Source organism: Oryzias melastigma, linkage group LG4 (assembly GCF_002922805.2).
Source record: "Oryzias melastigma strain HK-1 linkage group LG4, ASM292280v2, whole genome shotgun sequence".
Classification (NCBI taxonomy): domain Eukaryota; kingdom Metazoa; phylum Chordata; class Actinopteri; order Beloniformes; family Adrianichthyidae; genus Oryzias; species Oryzias melastigma.
Window position 1 is genome coordinate 30,472,998 of NC_050515.1, and position 17,698 is coordinate 30,490,695.

Genomic DNA, 17,698 nt, shown 5'->3' on the forward strand with positions numbered 1-17,698 from the left:
CCGCCAGGCGCAGCACCCCCCACCCCCCACAAGGAGGGTGGAGCCAAGAAGGAGCCAGTCCCAGGGACAAATCCGAGTCAGGGACACATTTTTTGACAGGCGGCGACCAGCGTATTCGCCGCATGGCGAAAGAGGGGCGGGGCACACAAATTTGTTAATTTGGTGTGAAAGCACCTTAACCAATAAAACTTCTGTCTACCTGATGGTGATGGCCAACCCAAACTAGCATATAATGTGCAATGTGAGTCGTGTAAGGACAACGAGGAATGAAACACCAGATACTCTTATTGAATATTTCTAAAGAATGTAGACTGGTAGAAGTAGTCCTGAAAAATATGAAGTCTCCATAGTCCAGAATTGGAAGGAGCAGTTGTGAGAGGAATGTTAAAACAGTTGACTGATAAAGAGTTTTGAGGTGATAGGTTAGTTTATTTGTGATGGAGTGAATATGAGTATGAAATGATAAATTAGGTTATAACCAAATTCCAAAGTATTTACAAATCTTTAAATAATACACACCAATCGGCTGATACACACAAGAAACCAAATTTACGCACGGATCAGATTTTGGACTCTTCAAGATTTGTGCTCAGATGATGCATTTAAATGCTGCTAGAATGTGGGTCAGTTTTTATCAGCTGCTTTGAACTCAGATCGTGACTAATAAGTAGTAGAAACTCAACTTTCTTAATCAGATAAGCATTCATATTTTAGATTAAAAAAAAAGTCTAAAAACCGATTTTGGTAAACTCATCACATAAAAAAAAAAACTTTTCCAGAAAGAATTGCTCCGTGTCTGCAGCACATGCCCTGCTCTTCCCTGAGTGCTGGTGCCCAGTACCGCTCCAGCAGGCAGTGAGGTCCTCCTCCACACCCAGAGAGTAGAGCTGACCAAACCTCTTTGCTCTCTGGGTGTGGAGGAGGACCTCGCTGCCTAACCCCGCCGCGTTTGGGGAGCGGAGAAGCTCAGAGACAATCATTACAAACAGTTATGCGTCTTGTTTTGTCATTGGTGTGTGAATGTGGGTCTTCTCACCGCATCAGCCCTGCAGATGGTGTTGGCCACGTGACGGCAAAGTGTGCGCAGCCAGACACTTTTAACAGTTTCCTCCCCGACCAGCTGGAAACTGAACAACAAGTTCTCCTGTTCAGTTGGGGGTCGGACCACCAGAGCAAACGCATTCACACACTCTGAGGACAAAAGAAATAGTAAGCTAGTAAATTATGTGGTACTTTGTAAAACATCAAGTCCTTTTACATTCTCCTAAGATACATTAAAAATGTGAAAGAATCTTTTATACATTTACTTAAAGATCAGTCACATTGGGCTTTTTCATGACCTATCTTGTTTTTAACAGACAAATCCTTTTAGTTATACTTGGTATGATAAAGCTATGAGTGTCATTCTTTATCATATCAAGACATACACTGAGCCGCATACATTTATCTTGTATTAAAGTGAGGAATTAGGACGATCTTTATGTGAAAATGAGGTATTCCCGAATCCAGGAGCTTAAAAGATTGTCTGACATTAACGTCTTCCACTGCTTAAAACAGGCTAGAGACCATTCTGCATGGATCATTCTGAAGGGTTTGAGGGGAATGTGTGTGAACAAACCCACAGCACTAAAGTTCAATGCTCATCTAGGAGATATTTTATGGGCATCTACAAAAACGATCCCATTACTAGTGGAGGACAGATCGATCTAAATCACATCTGTCAAAGTCAAGGCCCAGGGGCCGGATCCGGCCCTCCAGAGCATTTTATTTTATTAATGACCCGATGTTATCTTGCTCTCATTTTTAATTTGTATAATTTTGACAACATATATTTTTATGGAGAGTAAAATATTGAGAGTTATTTAAGGTTTAAGTTGATTTATTCTGGAACAATATTCCTGCCTTTTTATTATTCATAATCATGTTAAAAAGTTACGGTTTTAAAGTTTTAAAATTGGTATTCTCTTAGCTTTTTGGACTATTTTGGCATTTACTAAGATTTTTTTGGCTAATTTGGAGTTTAACTATTTCTTCCAGCTACATGCTAGCTGTTTTGGCTAATTTAGGCTTTTTTCAGATTGTTTTAGGATATTTTGAGGAATGAATATTTATCTTGTTCGGCCCGCAACCTAAGGTGTGTTTTGGATTTTGGCCCAGTGTGCGATTGAGTTTGACACTCCTGATCCAGATTTTACAACGTCATTGCCAAGTCTGTATCATTATCAGATTGATGCTACCTTCTGGGATTGATACTTAACTTTAAGTTTCAAAAGCTACATAAGATACATTGGAGTAAACTTTGTACAAGAATTAGGGCAACAACACAGAAAACAGCTTAAGAACAGAATAAAATTTGAAATGTAGGATTTTGATTACCTTCCGTGTCCTGTAGGTCTAGGACTCTCCGAATCTGCGATAGGGGCATCAGTGATATGTGTTTGAGTGGAGGTGGTGGTCTCGTCTGTCCCAGTGGACTCTTGAAGGTATTGATTACTTTATGTCTCTTTCTTGCAATCTGCAGAGAATCATAAACAGGCGTTTAAGAGTGGAACCAAATTTTCTCAAACTACTGTCTACTTGACAGTAAATCACACTCAGAGGTAAATGATGCAATTCAATAATGTCTGATTAATTAGGAAAATGAAGGTGAAAATTGACCGAATGAAGAGTCCCAGAACAAAATAAAACCCAAGATAATATGCAGGGATCTAATAAAAGATTGGTTACAAGCACACTTCCTCTCAAGACAACATGAAAATAAAACAACCAAAATGCATAACTGGTTAAGACTGATGGAGAGGTGTTGCTTTTTGTTACTAACAGTTATTTTTAATCATGTTTTGTGGCTGAAATTAAGACAATTTATTTTTTATTTATAGTGAGTTTTTTTTTCATTATTTGTTTTTAAAAATGGGTATTGTACTTTTAAATGGTACATTTTCACAGCTCAAAATAAAAAAACATGTTGTGCAACACCTGAACTTTCCCATTAGAATGACATATTTAAACATTTGACCTGAATCAGCTTCAAAGCTAAAGTGAAAAGTGCGCTTTAAAAGAACCTTTAGAAAAACAGCAGCAAACCAGAAGAATACCTGTGGGCTCCAACAAACCAAAATCAGTAGACTACTAACAAGAAACAAACACCCGTTACTCAGTCACTCTATTTTTCAGAGAAAAATATTTTTGCTCTGAAACATTTCTCTTAACATCTACTTGCTAATCCTAATATTTTTTCATATTTTTTGTTTATTGCGAGTTATAAACTGACCAATCAGAAGCCTCAGTAAAAGAACGGGGCGCCCAGTGGCCCCACCTCAAACATTTGATTGACAGATTCTTCTGAGCTGCTTTCAGTGGAAGGGGCGTGGCCTTCCAACAAGCTCACTCCTGATGGACTCATGCATGGAGCTGTGGGACGTATTTCCGGTTTCAAATAAGACCGCTTATTTGCTTCTGGTTGTGACCATCTAAATGTGTCGACTTAGCAAATCTCTGTGTACTTTCCCTGGTATTGGTTTATTTCCCTTATTTCTTACATTGTATGATAGTTTATGATTAAACACACAATGACATCCAAAAAGACAAAGTTTGCCTTTCTGAAACACCAAACACCCCACACTCACAAAACGCTATCATGTACTGTATGATCATGTGACTTCTTGGGATGAAACGTAGCTCTGTTAGAACATTAAAACCTGTTCAACAGAACCTGTAAACCAACTTCAAAGTGACTTTGGGATTTCTGATCGTACTCTCAGCTGATGATGAGGAGCTTCTGCCTTCTTCATGGAGCGGTAGCGACGTGAGCTAACAGTAACAATGGAAATTATATTTAAACACATTTAGAGACATTCTACTGTTTATCTACATTCTACCCATAGCCACTGAGACAAAGAACTAAAGACTTCAATTAACAAGCATTTGTCTTTAATTCTGACTTCAACTGGTGCAAATCACTCAGATTTATGAATAAAACATGCACCGGTGTAAAGATTTAGGGTCAAAGAAAACAGTTTTAGGGTCAAGAGCCCTTGAGTTTTGTCAGCATGAAATAAAGTACAAATTTATCTCAAATCTTTATATTTACTTTAATGTATTTGTTTGCTTGTTTGTTTTTGCAGTTTCTTTACAAAAGATGCAAAGATGTGGATTATTGCCTTTAGGTTGAACTATTACTGTGATTTTGTTATAATTCAACTCCTTCAACTGCATTGTTTTTTCATGTGATTATACTTTATATTTTTTAAGAGAAAGGTTAGTTCTGTTTTTAGGTTTTGAGTAAAGTCTCACACTCGTTAATAGGGCTGCCATGATTTTTTCAATCACTCACAACAATTAAATTTGTTGACTATTAATTTAATAGCCGAGGCGTCGTTTTTATTTTTTCTTTGTTTTTATCTCAAAACTACAGAGCACGCTTTCTAGTGCTGCGTCCATCTTTGACACACATGCGCAGTCGTGCTAATCCGGTCAGTAGTGATGTCACAGAAAGTTCTGGGACGACTTGGGTATCATAACAACACAACAACGGAGCTTGAGAGAGTGGGAAACATAAAAAAATAAAAGACAAAAGCGTCCAATGTGATATCTGCCTGGCAGAACTTGTGTTCCATTGCAGCACTACGGTGATGCATGAACACCTGAAGAGGAAGCACTTCGTGACTGAATATGATCACGCTGAAGAGGGATCATCGTCTAAGGAGGCTAAGCTAACGTTAGCACACATGCACGTACCACGTGCATTTATGAGTCCCAAAAGTGAAGTAGTGAGCTTGCCTAGAAGTCTGGAGTAACTTGACAAGTGTAGCATTCCATTAGCTGCATTAAGCTACAATCAAATGTTACTAGAAGTCACTAAAACAGCAGAAAGCAGCATAGAGAGGCAACAGATTCATGGCTGGTCCACCAAACGGAACAATATGACCTAATTTGGGTCTGTGCATGTGCAGTGGGTTTAGGTAGGAAGGGTTTAGAGAACACTGACAGGTGAAAACCTCTGCTCTGTTTGAAACCAGTGATGAGGCTTTTATTGCAGCAGGAAAACAGTGAGTGAAAGTACTGTAGTACAAGCCAACATCCACTGCTTGTCTTACTTTTTAAATATATATATATTTTTCCACTTTAACATGGAATGTCTCAAAGCTCTTTGTTTATATGGACATCCTGAGGGCTTTTATGTATAGGAATGTCTTTGAAGATGTCATTAAGGTTTTTCTTTTATAAATAGACCTCAGTGAGCAAATACATTGAGTGTGTTTATATGTGTTTGATTATATAAATGTTTTGAATCTTTAACAATAATTCATTGCAGGCTTTTATCTCGTATTTTCTTGTTGATACAGATTGCCTCATTTGATTTAATCTTGTTTTTATGCCAGAAACCAATGAAGGAGAAAAGCTGCAGGATTCATTGAAGGATTAATAAATGATTGTCTTAATTTTTTTTTGGAATATAGCCTAAACACTTCAAGTTTAAAGGTAATGATGGTTAAGATATGTCGACTAACAGAAAAATAAACAAATAAATAATCTGGGATTAGTAGACTATTAAAATAATCGTTTGTGGCAGCCATGCTTGTTAATATCTTTATAATGTAGGTCAAAGGTTTACCTCAAGGCAGTCATTAAAGAGGAAGAGGGTCACTTGTTCTCCACGGTCACATGGCTGGTCCCCCAAAGCAACCGTTTCCACTTTGTGTACAAGACTGCGGTGGGAAGAAAGCAAGTTTGCCTAAAAAGAAGAAAAAATGTTAATTAGAATAGAGTGAATACGAGAATGGGCATTGACATCTGTGACCTAGTTTCAATTAAAACTAAGACCTCCGAGTCTCTTCTGCTAGTAGCTAACTGCAGACATCAGTTACTCCAAAACAGAATGAGCTTGTGTATGAATTGAATTCTGTTTTTTTGCATAAAGTGTTTGTTTTCAGTTTGATGTGTACACAATGACACCAAAAAGACAGATTTTGCCTTCCAAACACAGGAGGAAAGGACATCCCTGAATGTGCAGCATCACCTAAATGTTTCCACACTTTCCTAGAAGACGGTGACAGAAGAAGTGGGTCATTAATGTTCGGTGAGATAGCTCTCATGTTCGTTTCATTCCTAATGATCTAGTCGACGTCAGTCTGCTGAAGACGAGGACCTGTCCCTGTTCTTTTTGAAAGGAACTACTCATTTCCTGCTGTACGTTCTGATGTCCTGAGCGACCGAGGAGTCTGTGACGACGGCAAAGAGATGACTATACATGATGGATGTATGATATCGCCAACTATGACCACAACTATGGCTCTACTCCTGAGCCGCCTGTCATTCAGTGAAAATGAAGATCTGCACTCTGAACTAGCAAGACTCTGGAGTCAACTGGAGGAGGAGAGATCAGCAACTCGTTTGCTGATCGCTTCCTGTGATGATGAGATCAGGTTTTTTATCATATACAAACACAACCAATCAACATCAGCACAGTGTGCTAACTGATAAAAGCCTCTGACAGGAGAAATAATTAGAAAACAGTCTTGGAAGTGTGAGAACTGCAGCATCTAAGTTCATAGTGTGTTTTTGTTATTTACAGAGACCTTGATGTCTTCAAGACAGAGTTACTATGATACGTGTAGCTTTACACGTCACATGCTAACTGCTGGTTGTTTGAGTCTAGACTCGTTTGTTTCCATTTCTGTGGCTGACATGAACACTGCAGTAAAACACGTCTGTAACACAGGTTTGTAAGTCATGCTCACCTGAAGTTCTTCTGGAACCAGATTTTATTTATTGTGATAATATGTAGAAGATATCTGGTAAACTCTAAAGATTCTGCCACTTTGATGTAAACACCATTTCACTATTGACTATAAACTGGAAATGACTGATCCACTGATCACTGATCCAGACATGACTTACTTCCATACGGAGATTTTCATCATAAACATATTTTTATAACTTAAATTGATACAGATTATTTTAACAAGAGTATCCTATGTGAACTTTCTTTCTCTACTTCTGCCAACTTAAACAACTGCAGCTAAATTTAAAACATTTCACAGAGTTCCTTTAGAAGTCATTTTGGAATATTTAAATTTTCCTCACTGATATTTTATAATGGCTCAACTTTCTTGATGACACGTTGAGTTATATTAAAGGATTTTTTTCTGACATCACATGTTTTAGTCCTTACACTTTTACAAATTAAAATTCATGTTAAAAACACACAAACAAAAACATTCACAAAGTGAAACTTACTGGACAGCCATCAACTTCATACACAACATCAAAGATTTGTTTCTGGCCTTCAGTCTTCCTTTTGTCCTCGTTGATGTGACTGTTGGTAGAGTTTAGGTCAAAAACAAACAGTCAGAAGTGCAGCAGCAAATGACAAAAAGCCCAATCAAGTGTCCATCATAAGGTTTGTTATATCCAGTAACTTCCCGCACCGGCAGAGACATTTTGTTTTTTTATTTTAACCATGAAGATCTGCACTCTCACAGTGGTTATATTCTAATTTAACCACTGTGAGGAAAAGTGAATCAAAATATGATGCTAAACTACACATACAAACTATTCTTGATCCCACTGAAACTCTTTATTACTGATAAATGCATCATTTTTAAATAGTGATCATGATCATGTTTGCACAGACTCAGGTACTTTACATTTGTCTGGCAACAATAAACACATACATACCCATGCTAATCAATGAAGAGCATTCCTCTGTTACTATACAATCCCAGAATAGTAACAGAAATGCCGTATACTGAGTGAATGAATAGTGAGTTCAATTTTTAAAGAAAACCAGTGAAAAAAAGGCTCTTTGTAATCTCAGTAAGAACTGTGGGATCTCCTCAATAACAGAGGAGTCCAACAGTTTACATTAAAATATCGAATTTAAGTTTTAGCTAAGAAAGTCTGCGGTCTGAACGTGTCCTGTGCCTGACGAGGGTTTGATGACATGGAGTTCTAGAAAACGCTGGATCCAAGGCTAAACGGGAGCAGAAGCAGCACATCTCATAAGGAGAAACATCTGATTAAATATCTGTATCCTGTCTGTGTTTGAGTCTCACACCCTCACAGGGAAAAGGTTAAGCCCACTCACGTCATGACTTCTTTAAGGGAATCTATTGCTTTCTCCAATGTGATCTTATCCGGGTTGTCATCCGATGTATGTTTCTTTATATCTGCAGAGGAGGAGAAAGGGCAGGTCTGATGAAACAGGCAGACAGCAGAAACAACTATGACATTAGAATGGAGATAAAATGTAGAAGATAGGAGGAACTACAGAGAAGAGCTGCATAAAACAATTCAAACGTAAAGCACAAAAATAAAGACAGAGAGGAGACGAACGATATGATCAGTCTCAACATCAGGGTGTGTCTTACTCCATTTACCATTAAGCAGCAGAGCTACACTGGGAAGTCTCTGCACTGGTCTGATGAGCAGCTCCACCAGAGTCTGTCTGCCACACTCCGGCTTGGCCTGGTTAATCTGGACAACAAACCTCTGTGACTCCGTGTTATGTTAAACAAAATGTTAACACAAAGAAAAAACCAACCGCCTTTGTGAACTCAGGGTACAATGCTAAATTATGCCTTTAATTAGCATACTGTACATTATAAAGTTATTTGTGGGAGCAGTTGTAGTGCAGAGAGCAGCAATCTCTGACGGGAAGGTTGCAGGTTTAGAGCTGCTATCAATGTGTCCATTCGATAAATGGGACTCATGACGGACATGTTTTAGATATTAATTAGGCAGAAAAACACAAACAGCTGTTGACTTATAGCCAAATATGACGATGGATAAATGAGCAAACATGAATAGAAGATTGAGACTCAATTAAGATCTGACTCCCGTCTTTGTCCTTTTTTAGTGTTAAAGATAAGTATGAATATAAGTTTGTTATCAGGATGTTGTAATGCTCTCATGTTTGTTAAGTGGTTTATACGTTTTCCCTGGTCACAGATTCTTGCTGTTGTTTGCATCATTAAACTTACAATAAAATGCTAGAAATGTATACTAATTAAAACCCCTTTCCAATGAAAATTGTGGTTTTGACATGTTCTTGTAGCATTTTTCTCATGATGGAGTCATGTCTTTACAACAATTTGAATAAAGAAATACTCAGAAATTCTATTTTAATCTACATTTTCTCTATGTATGTCCTCAATCTTGAGATTAAACAAAAACATGCTAAAAACACAATTTTTGTTTGAGTGCGCCTTTCTAAAAAGAGATACTAAGAAGAGTTTGGTTAATTTTAGAGTCAAATGGGAAAAATAGCTGTATGCAACAATTAACCATGTTTATCATGTGTGTGCAGTAGGAGTGTAACATTTATCTAACCCAACCAATCTGTTTGAGGAATGTTTTTAATTGAATCAAACAATAGAATTGAAAATTTGCTTCAAATAAAATAAATTGATAGATTGATAACAATTCTTGAAAAATATCATTTGGATTGAGGTCCAGTAAGTTTCGGTAACCGAAATAGGCCTGCCCTATTTATTTTTTATGAATAGATTATTGATTTGTTAAGCTTAAATCAATTAATCGATTTCATTAACCCAGCTCTAGTCACAGGACCGTCCACACATTCACACACGGATGGCAGCTCTGCTGTTTAACAGACGCCAACCTGTAACCACCAAGAGCAATGTAGGGTTCAGCGTCTTGCCCAATGACACTTCAACACAAATGGGCGGGAACCAAACCTGCAATCTTCCAATCAGAGGTCCACCGCTGTACCACAGCGCCCAAATGAACTTTTACACTAAAACAGGAAACTCAATGAACTAGAGGTGTAACAGATCACGGATAATCCGGATCACTAGCCACGGTTCAGCCCACACGTGTACCTGCGTCCACCCCTCCTCCTTGGTTGTATCCAAACTGTGACCATGAAACCATGACACAATCTGAACCGTGAGTTTTGTGATTGTTACACCCTTACAATGACCAGTAGTGGACTTGTTTATTACATTTAGACAAAAGGATCCTACCTTCAGGAAAGCGTGGAAACGTGGCTTTTGTTTCTCACATCGAACAATCGTCTCCTTGCTCATTTCAAAAAAGTTGACAAAAGGAGGGTAGGCTTTCACCAGTTCTTTAGACTAAAAGGAGAAAACAAATCCATTCAGATCTGTAAAACAGTGTTTAACATAAACATACAAGCATTAAACTCACATATTTAAGAAAGATGTTTCCCACGCTCCCGTTTTCTGACCAGTCAGAGAGAAGCTCCTGTAAGTCGTTCTGAAGAGCAAAGCACGGTTAAAAACTCTGGAAACAGATTCTCATCCGCAGCACGCGATGGCTTTACCTTTATCCTAGTGTGGACCTCATAGATGTCAGGGATGTTTCCAAAAATGGTCTTAACCTCTTCTTGGGCGAGGATGGCCCCCCCAACCTGCCCCTCTTTTTCCAATGGATCCTTAAAAAGCTGAAAAACAAAACCGGCAGGATTAGAATCACAACATCTTTGATCTGAATGGAGATGCTGTGTAAACCCACTAAGATTCGACTTCCTGTCAGTTATATGTGCATTCATCGTAAGTGAAGACACTATGCTGACAACAGTGGGATTAAACAGATGGACACTTTTGGTCAGCATATCAATGTAACATCATAAACGTTTATCACAGCATAAATGTATCATAAAATCAAGAAAACTGACTTTCTACAGCACAAATGAAGTTATCCTGCAAACTGCAGTTAAATATCCATCATCTGCTGGTTCATCAAGTCACTTGAGGATAAACGTAAACACTAAAGTTTCTAAACCAACAACCATGCCACGCTGAGGAGACAAATAAGATAAAACACATGTGCCAGCCAAATAGAAACTCAACAAAGTTTAAAACTAGTGTGAGACCTGTGTAATGAGGGAACATCAGAACAATCCAGGAGGGTATCGGGATTATCCCTGATCCATGCGGATCAGGAGCCATGGTTCAGCACACGCGTGTACCACGGACCACCCCACCCCCGCACACACACCTCGAGCTTGCATAATTAAAATCAATCATCCGTCCACATCGAAAGAAATCTGCGTCAAATTCATGAACATCCTCTTTGCTTTAACAACCCCCTAAAGTAACAGCTTCACGTTATCTTAAAGTCTGTTCATCAAAACTTTTCTCGACTTCATCATGGAGGACACTGGTCGATAGATATCAGGTTTATTTATTTTTAGAGCTGGATAAAAGCGTCAGTACACGTCTATTTCTGGGCTCTGAGAATCTCCCAGTTAAGAGCAGAAACTGACTCTCACAGGAGAAAACTGCTCCGTAACAGGGACGTGCCGTCAGCGGACGATAGTACGGCAAAGCAAATGGGTCATAAATCACCAGGAAGAGTGGGCACTGCAGAGCCATGTTTTACAGATAACATTTATTATTTAAATATTTAAATGTTCCCACAGTTAGTTTCAATAAAATAATTAATATCAAAAAATTGTAAGTTCAATTTTAACAGTTTTATTTACAGTTTAATTTGGACATTACGGGGGTAGGATGAGAACATTTGTTTTTAAGGGAACTCCAGATAGATTCAGTATTTAACACTATTTTGAAGCATTCTTTTCTCTCAGTTTTTGTAGATTTGGTCTAAAGACATGTAAATGTCCTCAGAAAATACATGTTTTAGCATTTTGCTTGTGTTCAAAATTTAAAGAGGTTTTGTTTAATAAATAGGCCTCAATGACCAAATGTTTTGATGTTACATATATAAAAAGCCTTTTGTGTGTCTTAAGTACTTTATATGTTTTAATAAATGTATGATTTGAAGCACTTCCAAAAATTAATTTAGCTTTTCTCTTGTTGTTTTTTGCTGGTTTTTTTTTTTTACTTTTTAACTTTTTAGTGATCTGAATAAGATCCAAACCGTGACCCTAAAACTGTGACACGGTCCGAACTGTGAGTTTGGTGACCCGTCACACCCCCAGAACAATGTCGTGCGAGTGTTGACACCTACCTGCAGGATAGTGCTCAAGATGTCCACATAGTTACTTTCCGTCTGATACAGCTCCTTGGAGACCTGCCACCTTGCCGACTGCTTTGAAAGAACCGGAGTTGAACTCTCTGGAGGCAGAGACAGAAAGTTATCTCCACACTAAGGCAACAAAAGGCAGCACAGTCTCCTTGTGGTTCTTCTTTGCCATTGAGGTTTTCCAAAGAAAAAAATAGTAAAGTTTTTCATTTTAGATAAAAAAAATTAAAGTAAAAAATCATTAGTAAAGTGAAAAAAAGTTCCAAAGCTTTATTCTATCCATTCACAAACAGTTGAACGTCACACATCACTCTGTGATGTTACAACAATCTGTGATCGCCGTGTAACTACCAAAAAAAAAAAAATGAAACCTGAGGTCAGTAAGGACAACAAAAATGTATATTCAAGGTCTTTTAGCCAGATTTGAAGTACTTCATTGTCCCCTTAAGGTTCAAAAACTACTGTAAGGTGCACTGAATTTAATTTAATTTAGGTTTGTTAGATTTATCCATTTCTAGCAAAGATGCTCCACAAACTGAAAAATAAATCTGGAGGGCCGGATAGAATTACCAGGAGGGCCAGATCCGGCCCCTGGGCCTTGACTTTGACACGTGTCCGATACATGATTCATTAACTCTGAAAAATGGCCAAGAAATCTTCAAATTTGCTAAAGTATTTAAACCTAGCAGCACAATTGTAAGTTCCTACAGTCACATAATCCCAGAGTCACACGGCCACAAACAGACTAAACTAGACTCTATTTTAAACTACATATGCAGCTCTAATTGGAATAGAAATATAAAAGGACTATGTGTCCACTTTAAGCAGCTAAGTAAGGATATAATATCATTTGGGACACAGAGATGATTTTTCTCCAACACTTCGATGAGTACGACCTAACCTTCACCGTCTGCTTGCTGCTGCTGCTCCTCTGGATGTTGGCTGATATTTGTACTACGGCGAGACCCTTTCCTTCTCTCTTCCTTGTCTGTCCTGATTCTGGATTTCCTCCTCGTCTTTCTATTCCTCTTAACAGAACTTTCTCCTACTCTGCCTTCTGGATTGAGGACAGGTATGTTTGACTCTTTTGTGAAGAAGAAACAGTGTTGACACTCATATGGCTGCTGATGAAGTGAAGATGACTCAAACGGCTCCAGTCGTACAGTCATTTCTGCTTTGCTCTCACCTGTCATGCCCTTGCATGTGTCAGGAGTGTTGGAGATGTCTAGCAGGGAGCCGATGGACAGGGAGTGCTCCGCTGAAGGTCGTTTGCGTGGTGGAGGGAAGGGGGAGATCTCCGTCTCCTTGCTGAGCTGAGCCAGAGTGTCCCGTAGACGGCGGCGTTTACGGTTACTGTTCGGCGTGGTGAGTGACAGGAGCGACACGGCTTTCTTCATAGCCGGGCTGTCATTCTAAGAAGACATGGTGGGTTTACAATTTAGACTTTCATAAGACTTGACTTCATAGTTCTCCTTATGTAGGAGAAATAACATTTACCATTTTCACAGATGCTGGTTTTATCTAGATTCTTTAGCTTGTAAACTGGTCAAGATTTTGCTTTGATTCAACTTTTTTTTTTTCCTTAAATTTTATTTTTAGATTCTAAATAAATACATTTAATGATCAAACAATGACAGGAGGCATGTTACCTTTTCATAGAGATACATGGATTCACCTGCCCGAGCATCCATCTGAATGCTTCCCCAGAACCACTGCAACAGAGAGGAGGAGGAAATGAAGTCAAAAAGACTGCAATCTCTCTCTTCAAGCCAGGAAACACGCTAAAGTAATTGTTAAATCACATAGGTTAATTGGTTACTCTAAACCAGGGGTGTCAAACTCATTTTGGTTCAGGGGCCACATTCAATCTCAACTGGGCCGGACCAGGAGAGCAAAATAACCAACTTTGTAGCTTTGTTTCTGTTTTTTTATCAGCAAGAAAAAGTGCCTCAAACGACATATTAGCCTAATCATATATTATTACACACTCGTTCACATAGACCAATGGATTTCAAATAAAATGTATTTTACAAGAAAAGAGGTTTTTGCAATCAAGAAAATTGGAGTCAAATACTATAATTGAAATTAACCAATGGGAACGATTATGTGAAAACATTGTAAACAGCAGCAGTGGAGAGAATTTGACTGGAAATAGAAAATGAGATATTTCTATACACTGAAGACAATCTCTATATTTTCAGAACAACCGTCAATATCTCTGTGGCGGTGACGGTGTGGAATATCTGGAGATCAAACACATATTCTGGGACTGTCCTGTAATAAGAGATTATTGCATTAATTAAAGAGGAAATTTAAAAAATACTTCAGAAGGAAATACCTTCAGACACACTGTTATTTTGACTTGGTATGCTAACTAAGGAACATTTCAAAAGGGAAGAAATTATTTTATTGCTAGAAAAATAATTACATTAAACTGGAAGAGCGTCAAATCACCAACAATAAGTGGATGGAAAATAAACTCAAACAAGTTTATGTTATGGAAAAAATGACCACTTCCCTTCATATGAAAATGGAGTGCTACATGAATATTTAAATCGAGCAATACTGGGTCGAATTTTGATTTTGATTTTTTATATACTCTTGGGGTGCCACGATTAGTCGACTAATCGACAACTAATCACCTATTAAAACAGTCGACGACTAATTTAACAGTTGATTAGTCGTTACTTTATATTATATGGAGTCAGACTGTAGTAAAGTTGAAAGTTATAATGGCATTCTGCTAGCTTTATGGACTATTTTGGCATTTATTAAGGTTTTTAAGTTATTTTGGAGTTTAACTAATATTTCAGTTACATGCTAGCTATTTTGGCTAATATAGGATTTTTTCTGTTTTTTTAGGCTAATTTGGCATTTAACAAATATTTCAGCTAGCCATCAATTTCAGTATCTTCAGCTATCGGCACTAGCATCTTCAGCAGCCAAATTCATCTTACAGCATTCACACTAGCATTATCACAGGTAATGTTATATATCTAGTTTTTAGTTAGTTTAAAGCTAATGATGGTTAAAATGTGTGCTTTACATCCAGTTTGCTCATGACCCGATGAGTTGACTAATCAGAAAAATAATCGGTAATTAGTCAACTATTAAAATAATAGTTTGTGGCAGCACTAATATGCACATATAAATAGAGGCAGTTATATGTATGTAAGTGGTAGCCAGATTAGAAGATGGACAATCTAGGTCCTTTTATTTATGTATTTTAGTAATTGTTGTTGTTTATTATTGCTAATGCTAGGAATTAAGGAAGACTGTTAGAAGTAAGGATGCATTTTTGTTTAACGATTTGTTTAGTTTGTGTTTTGAATCTTTGGCTTGTATGATTTGTATAAAAAAGTAAAAAAAAAGTAAAAAAGGCTTATTCAACTTTATACAGACTGAATATTTTACATCCGACACTGAAGCAATCCTGATAGTCAACTTAAGAAAGGGCTTTGGAAAAAAATATTGATTAAAAATGTAACAAATTTTTATAGCAACCTAACAGATGCTCACGGGAGACACACTTGGAAGTTTTGCTTTTTATTTGCTCCCCCCAGTGGTGGAATTGTGCATTTCAGTCATTTCTTTAAAGAACTATAACTTGCTACAGGATTTGGCTAAAAACTTGATTTTTGCCCCCAACATCATTATATTTTTTTCACTCCATAACTGGGATGGATTAAACCATCTGGCGGGCCGGATACGTCCATGGGCGCGTGTTTGACACCCCTGCTCTAAAGTGTCCTTAAGTGTGAGTGTTTGGGAACGATTGTGTGGATTTGCTGAATCGAATGAAAGCAAACAGGTCCAACTTCAAGACAAGATGAGCTTACCTCCTGTTTGACCACGTACAGCTTCTTGGAAGAGGTTGGCAATTCTTTGACAGAGTTTTCCTCCACAACCAGGTGAGTGCATCGCTCATCCCCAACCTCCAGATATCTGCCACCTTTCAGTTCCAAGAACAAAGAAATGAAAAAGACCTTCAGATTTTTCGATTTTTTGAACAACATAGTTAGGCTCCTAAACTTGAAAAAACTGAAGAAACGCCACATCTTTTTTCCCAGAATGCAAATGGGTCACTTTTCAGAAACACTCTAAACCACAGTGTGAAAGCTGATTGGTCCATTGCAGAGATGTGGGATGACATTGACTTTAAGGACCATAAGATCACACTATTAAAAAAAAAAAATTAGTAAAATCTAAACTTAATTTCCGTCTGAATTTCAGTATTTTGGTGCAGTTTTATTATGCTGGGTCAATAATTACATTAATTCTTGATAAAAAAAATATTCATTAACTTAGTTCCACTAGATTACAGATTTTTTTTTTAACACAAAACAAACAAAATATATACTTCAAATCTCGATGTGAACTTTAGACTGAAAAATGAGAAAAAAAAAGAAGCAGTTTGTGAATTCAGTTGAACTTATAAATGAGGCGAGGCACAAACCATGCTTCAGAGTCCTCTCCTCCATGTTGGTCTTCTCTTCCTCAGAGAAACCCAGAAAACTCAGAACACAGTCTTGGAATGGAGGAACTTTGAATTCTGATCGAAACTCCTCCTGGCCTGCATGAAAATGTCTTCAGACGTGGAAGAAAAACACAAAAATGCCATGAAACATTACAGTCTTTAACCTTTGTTCAGGTTACAAGAGCCTGGATCGGATCAATTTGATTCAGATTTTGTCGATTCTTTATTTCTATTGAATTTTGAGTTTACACATGTATACACATTTGTTTAGAAATACATTCATAATCTACAATATGTTTTGAATATATTGATATTAATCTGATCCAGTTCACATACTGTAAATGTATCAGTGAAATAATGAGATTGTTAATATCATCCAGTGTTACATGGATTCTCTAAAGGAGAAGTTCTAACTAAAATGTTCAGATCATTAACATGTAAACATTGTTCTGTTTCTCCTGGAGGGCGTTGTCGTGTGGTTTCAGTCCCGGTTGTAGAACAGTGGACCAGCTCTAAACCATCTTTAGCAGGAGTGTCCAAAATCAGTCCTCGAGGGCCACTGTCCTACATGTTTTCCAACCAACCTGCGGTTGACGCTCCTTATTGACTAAACACACCTGATCCAGGTAATCAGAAGCAGATAAGGCAGGATTTCTGGAAAACCAGCAGAAGGCCGGCCCTCGAGGCCTGACTTTGAACACCCCTGATCTATAGGGTGCTCGAGGATTAGTGGCAGTTCCCTCAACCATGAGTGCTTGTGGATTATGAAAAGACGATCGACCACGCCCCGGTCCCAAGGGACCCATGGATATTACCGACAGGACGGTGGCCCAGGGGTTGGGGACCACTATGTTGGAGCAATTGACCCAGGTAGTGCAGAAATACATCAAATGTACATCAAAACTGTAAAAAGTCAAACATAAATGTCAAACTCACACATCATCTCTTCTTTCCCATGCTTTCTGAATCCACAGTGGAGTGAGGATGGGAGTACCCATGCAAACGGCCAGCTGAGATGAGAAAACAATGAATTAAACCCCATCAATGACGGTTAAGGAACAAATAAAGAGATCTCTGACTCTTTGTCCTGTTGTCATCACCTCTGATCATGTAGTCCGTCACCCTAACACCAGGTCTACACAGTGATACATGTATGCCAGTTTCAGTCTTATAGTTTACACTAGGGGTGTGCCAAAATATCGATATTGTGATATATCGCGATATTTAGTCCTGCGATCGATTCTC

General features: G+C 38.0%; 1 protein-coding gene across 10 annotated transcripts in view; it reads right to left on the reverse strand.

Moving 5' to 3' along the window:
• ect2 (epithelial cell transforming 2) overlaps positions 1–17,698 on the reverse strand; it is a 47,726-nt gene that overhangs the window by 18,370 nt on the left and 11,658 nt on the right. For 5 of the 10 annotated variants that reach the window (XM_024259052.2, XM_024259048.2, XM_024259050.2 and 2 more), the window contains 16 exons: positions 17,390–17,463; positions 16,433–16,563; positions 15,816–15,928; positions 13,626–13,688; positions 13,163–13,388; positions 12,878–13,060; positions 11,962–12,068; positions 10,310–10,429; positions 10,174–10,242; positions 9,990–10,100; positions 8,382–8,478; positions 8,090–8,171; positions 7,240–7,318; positions 5,615–5,734; positions 2,377–2,515; positions 1,037–1,191 (listed from right to left, as the gene is read on the reverse strand). In XM_024259052.2, coding sequence (XP_024114820.1) covers positions 1,037–1,191; positions 2,377–2,515; positions 5,615–5,734; positions 7,240–7,318; positions 8,090–8,171; positions 8,382–8,478; positions 9,990–10,100; positions 10,174–10,242; positions 10,310–10,429; positions 11,962–12,068; positions 12,878–13,060; positions 13,163–13,388; positions 13,626–13,688; positions 15,816–15,928; positions 16,433–16,563; positions 17,390–17,463 — 1,869 coding nt within the window. The remainder of the gene's footprint in view (positions 1–1,036; positions 1,192–2,376; positions 2,516–5,614; positions 5,735–7,239; positions 7,319–8,089; positions 8,172–8,381; positions 8,479–9,989; positions 10,101–10,173; positions 10,243–10,309; positions 10,430–11,961; positions 12,069–12,877; positions 13,061–13,162; positions 13,389–13,625; positions 13,689–15,815; positions 15,929–16,432; positions 16,564–17,389; positions 17,464–17,698) is intronic. The other 5 variants (XM_024259053.2, XM_024259051.2, XM_024259049.2 and 2 more) reach the window with 3 other exon arrangements.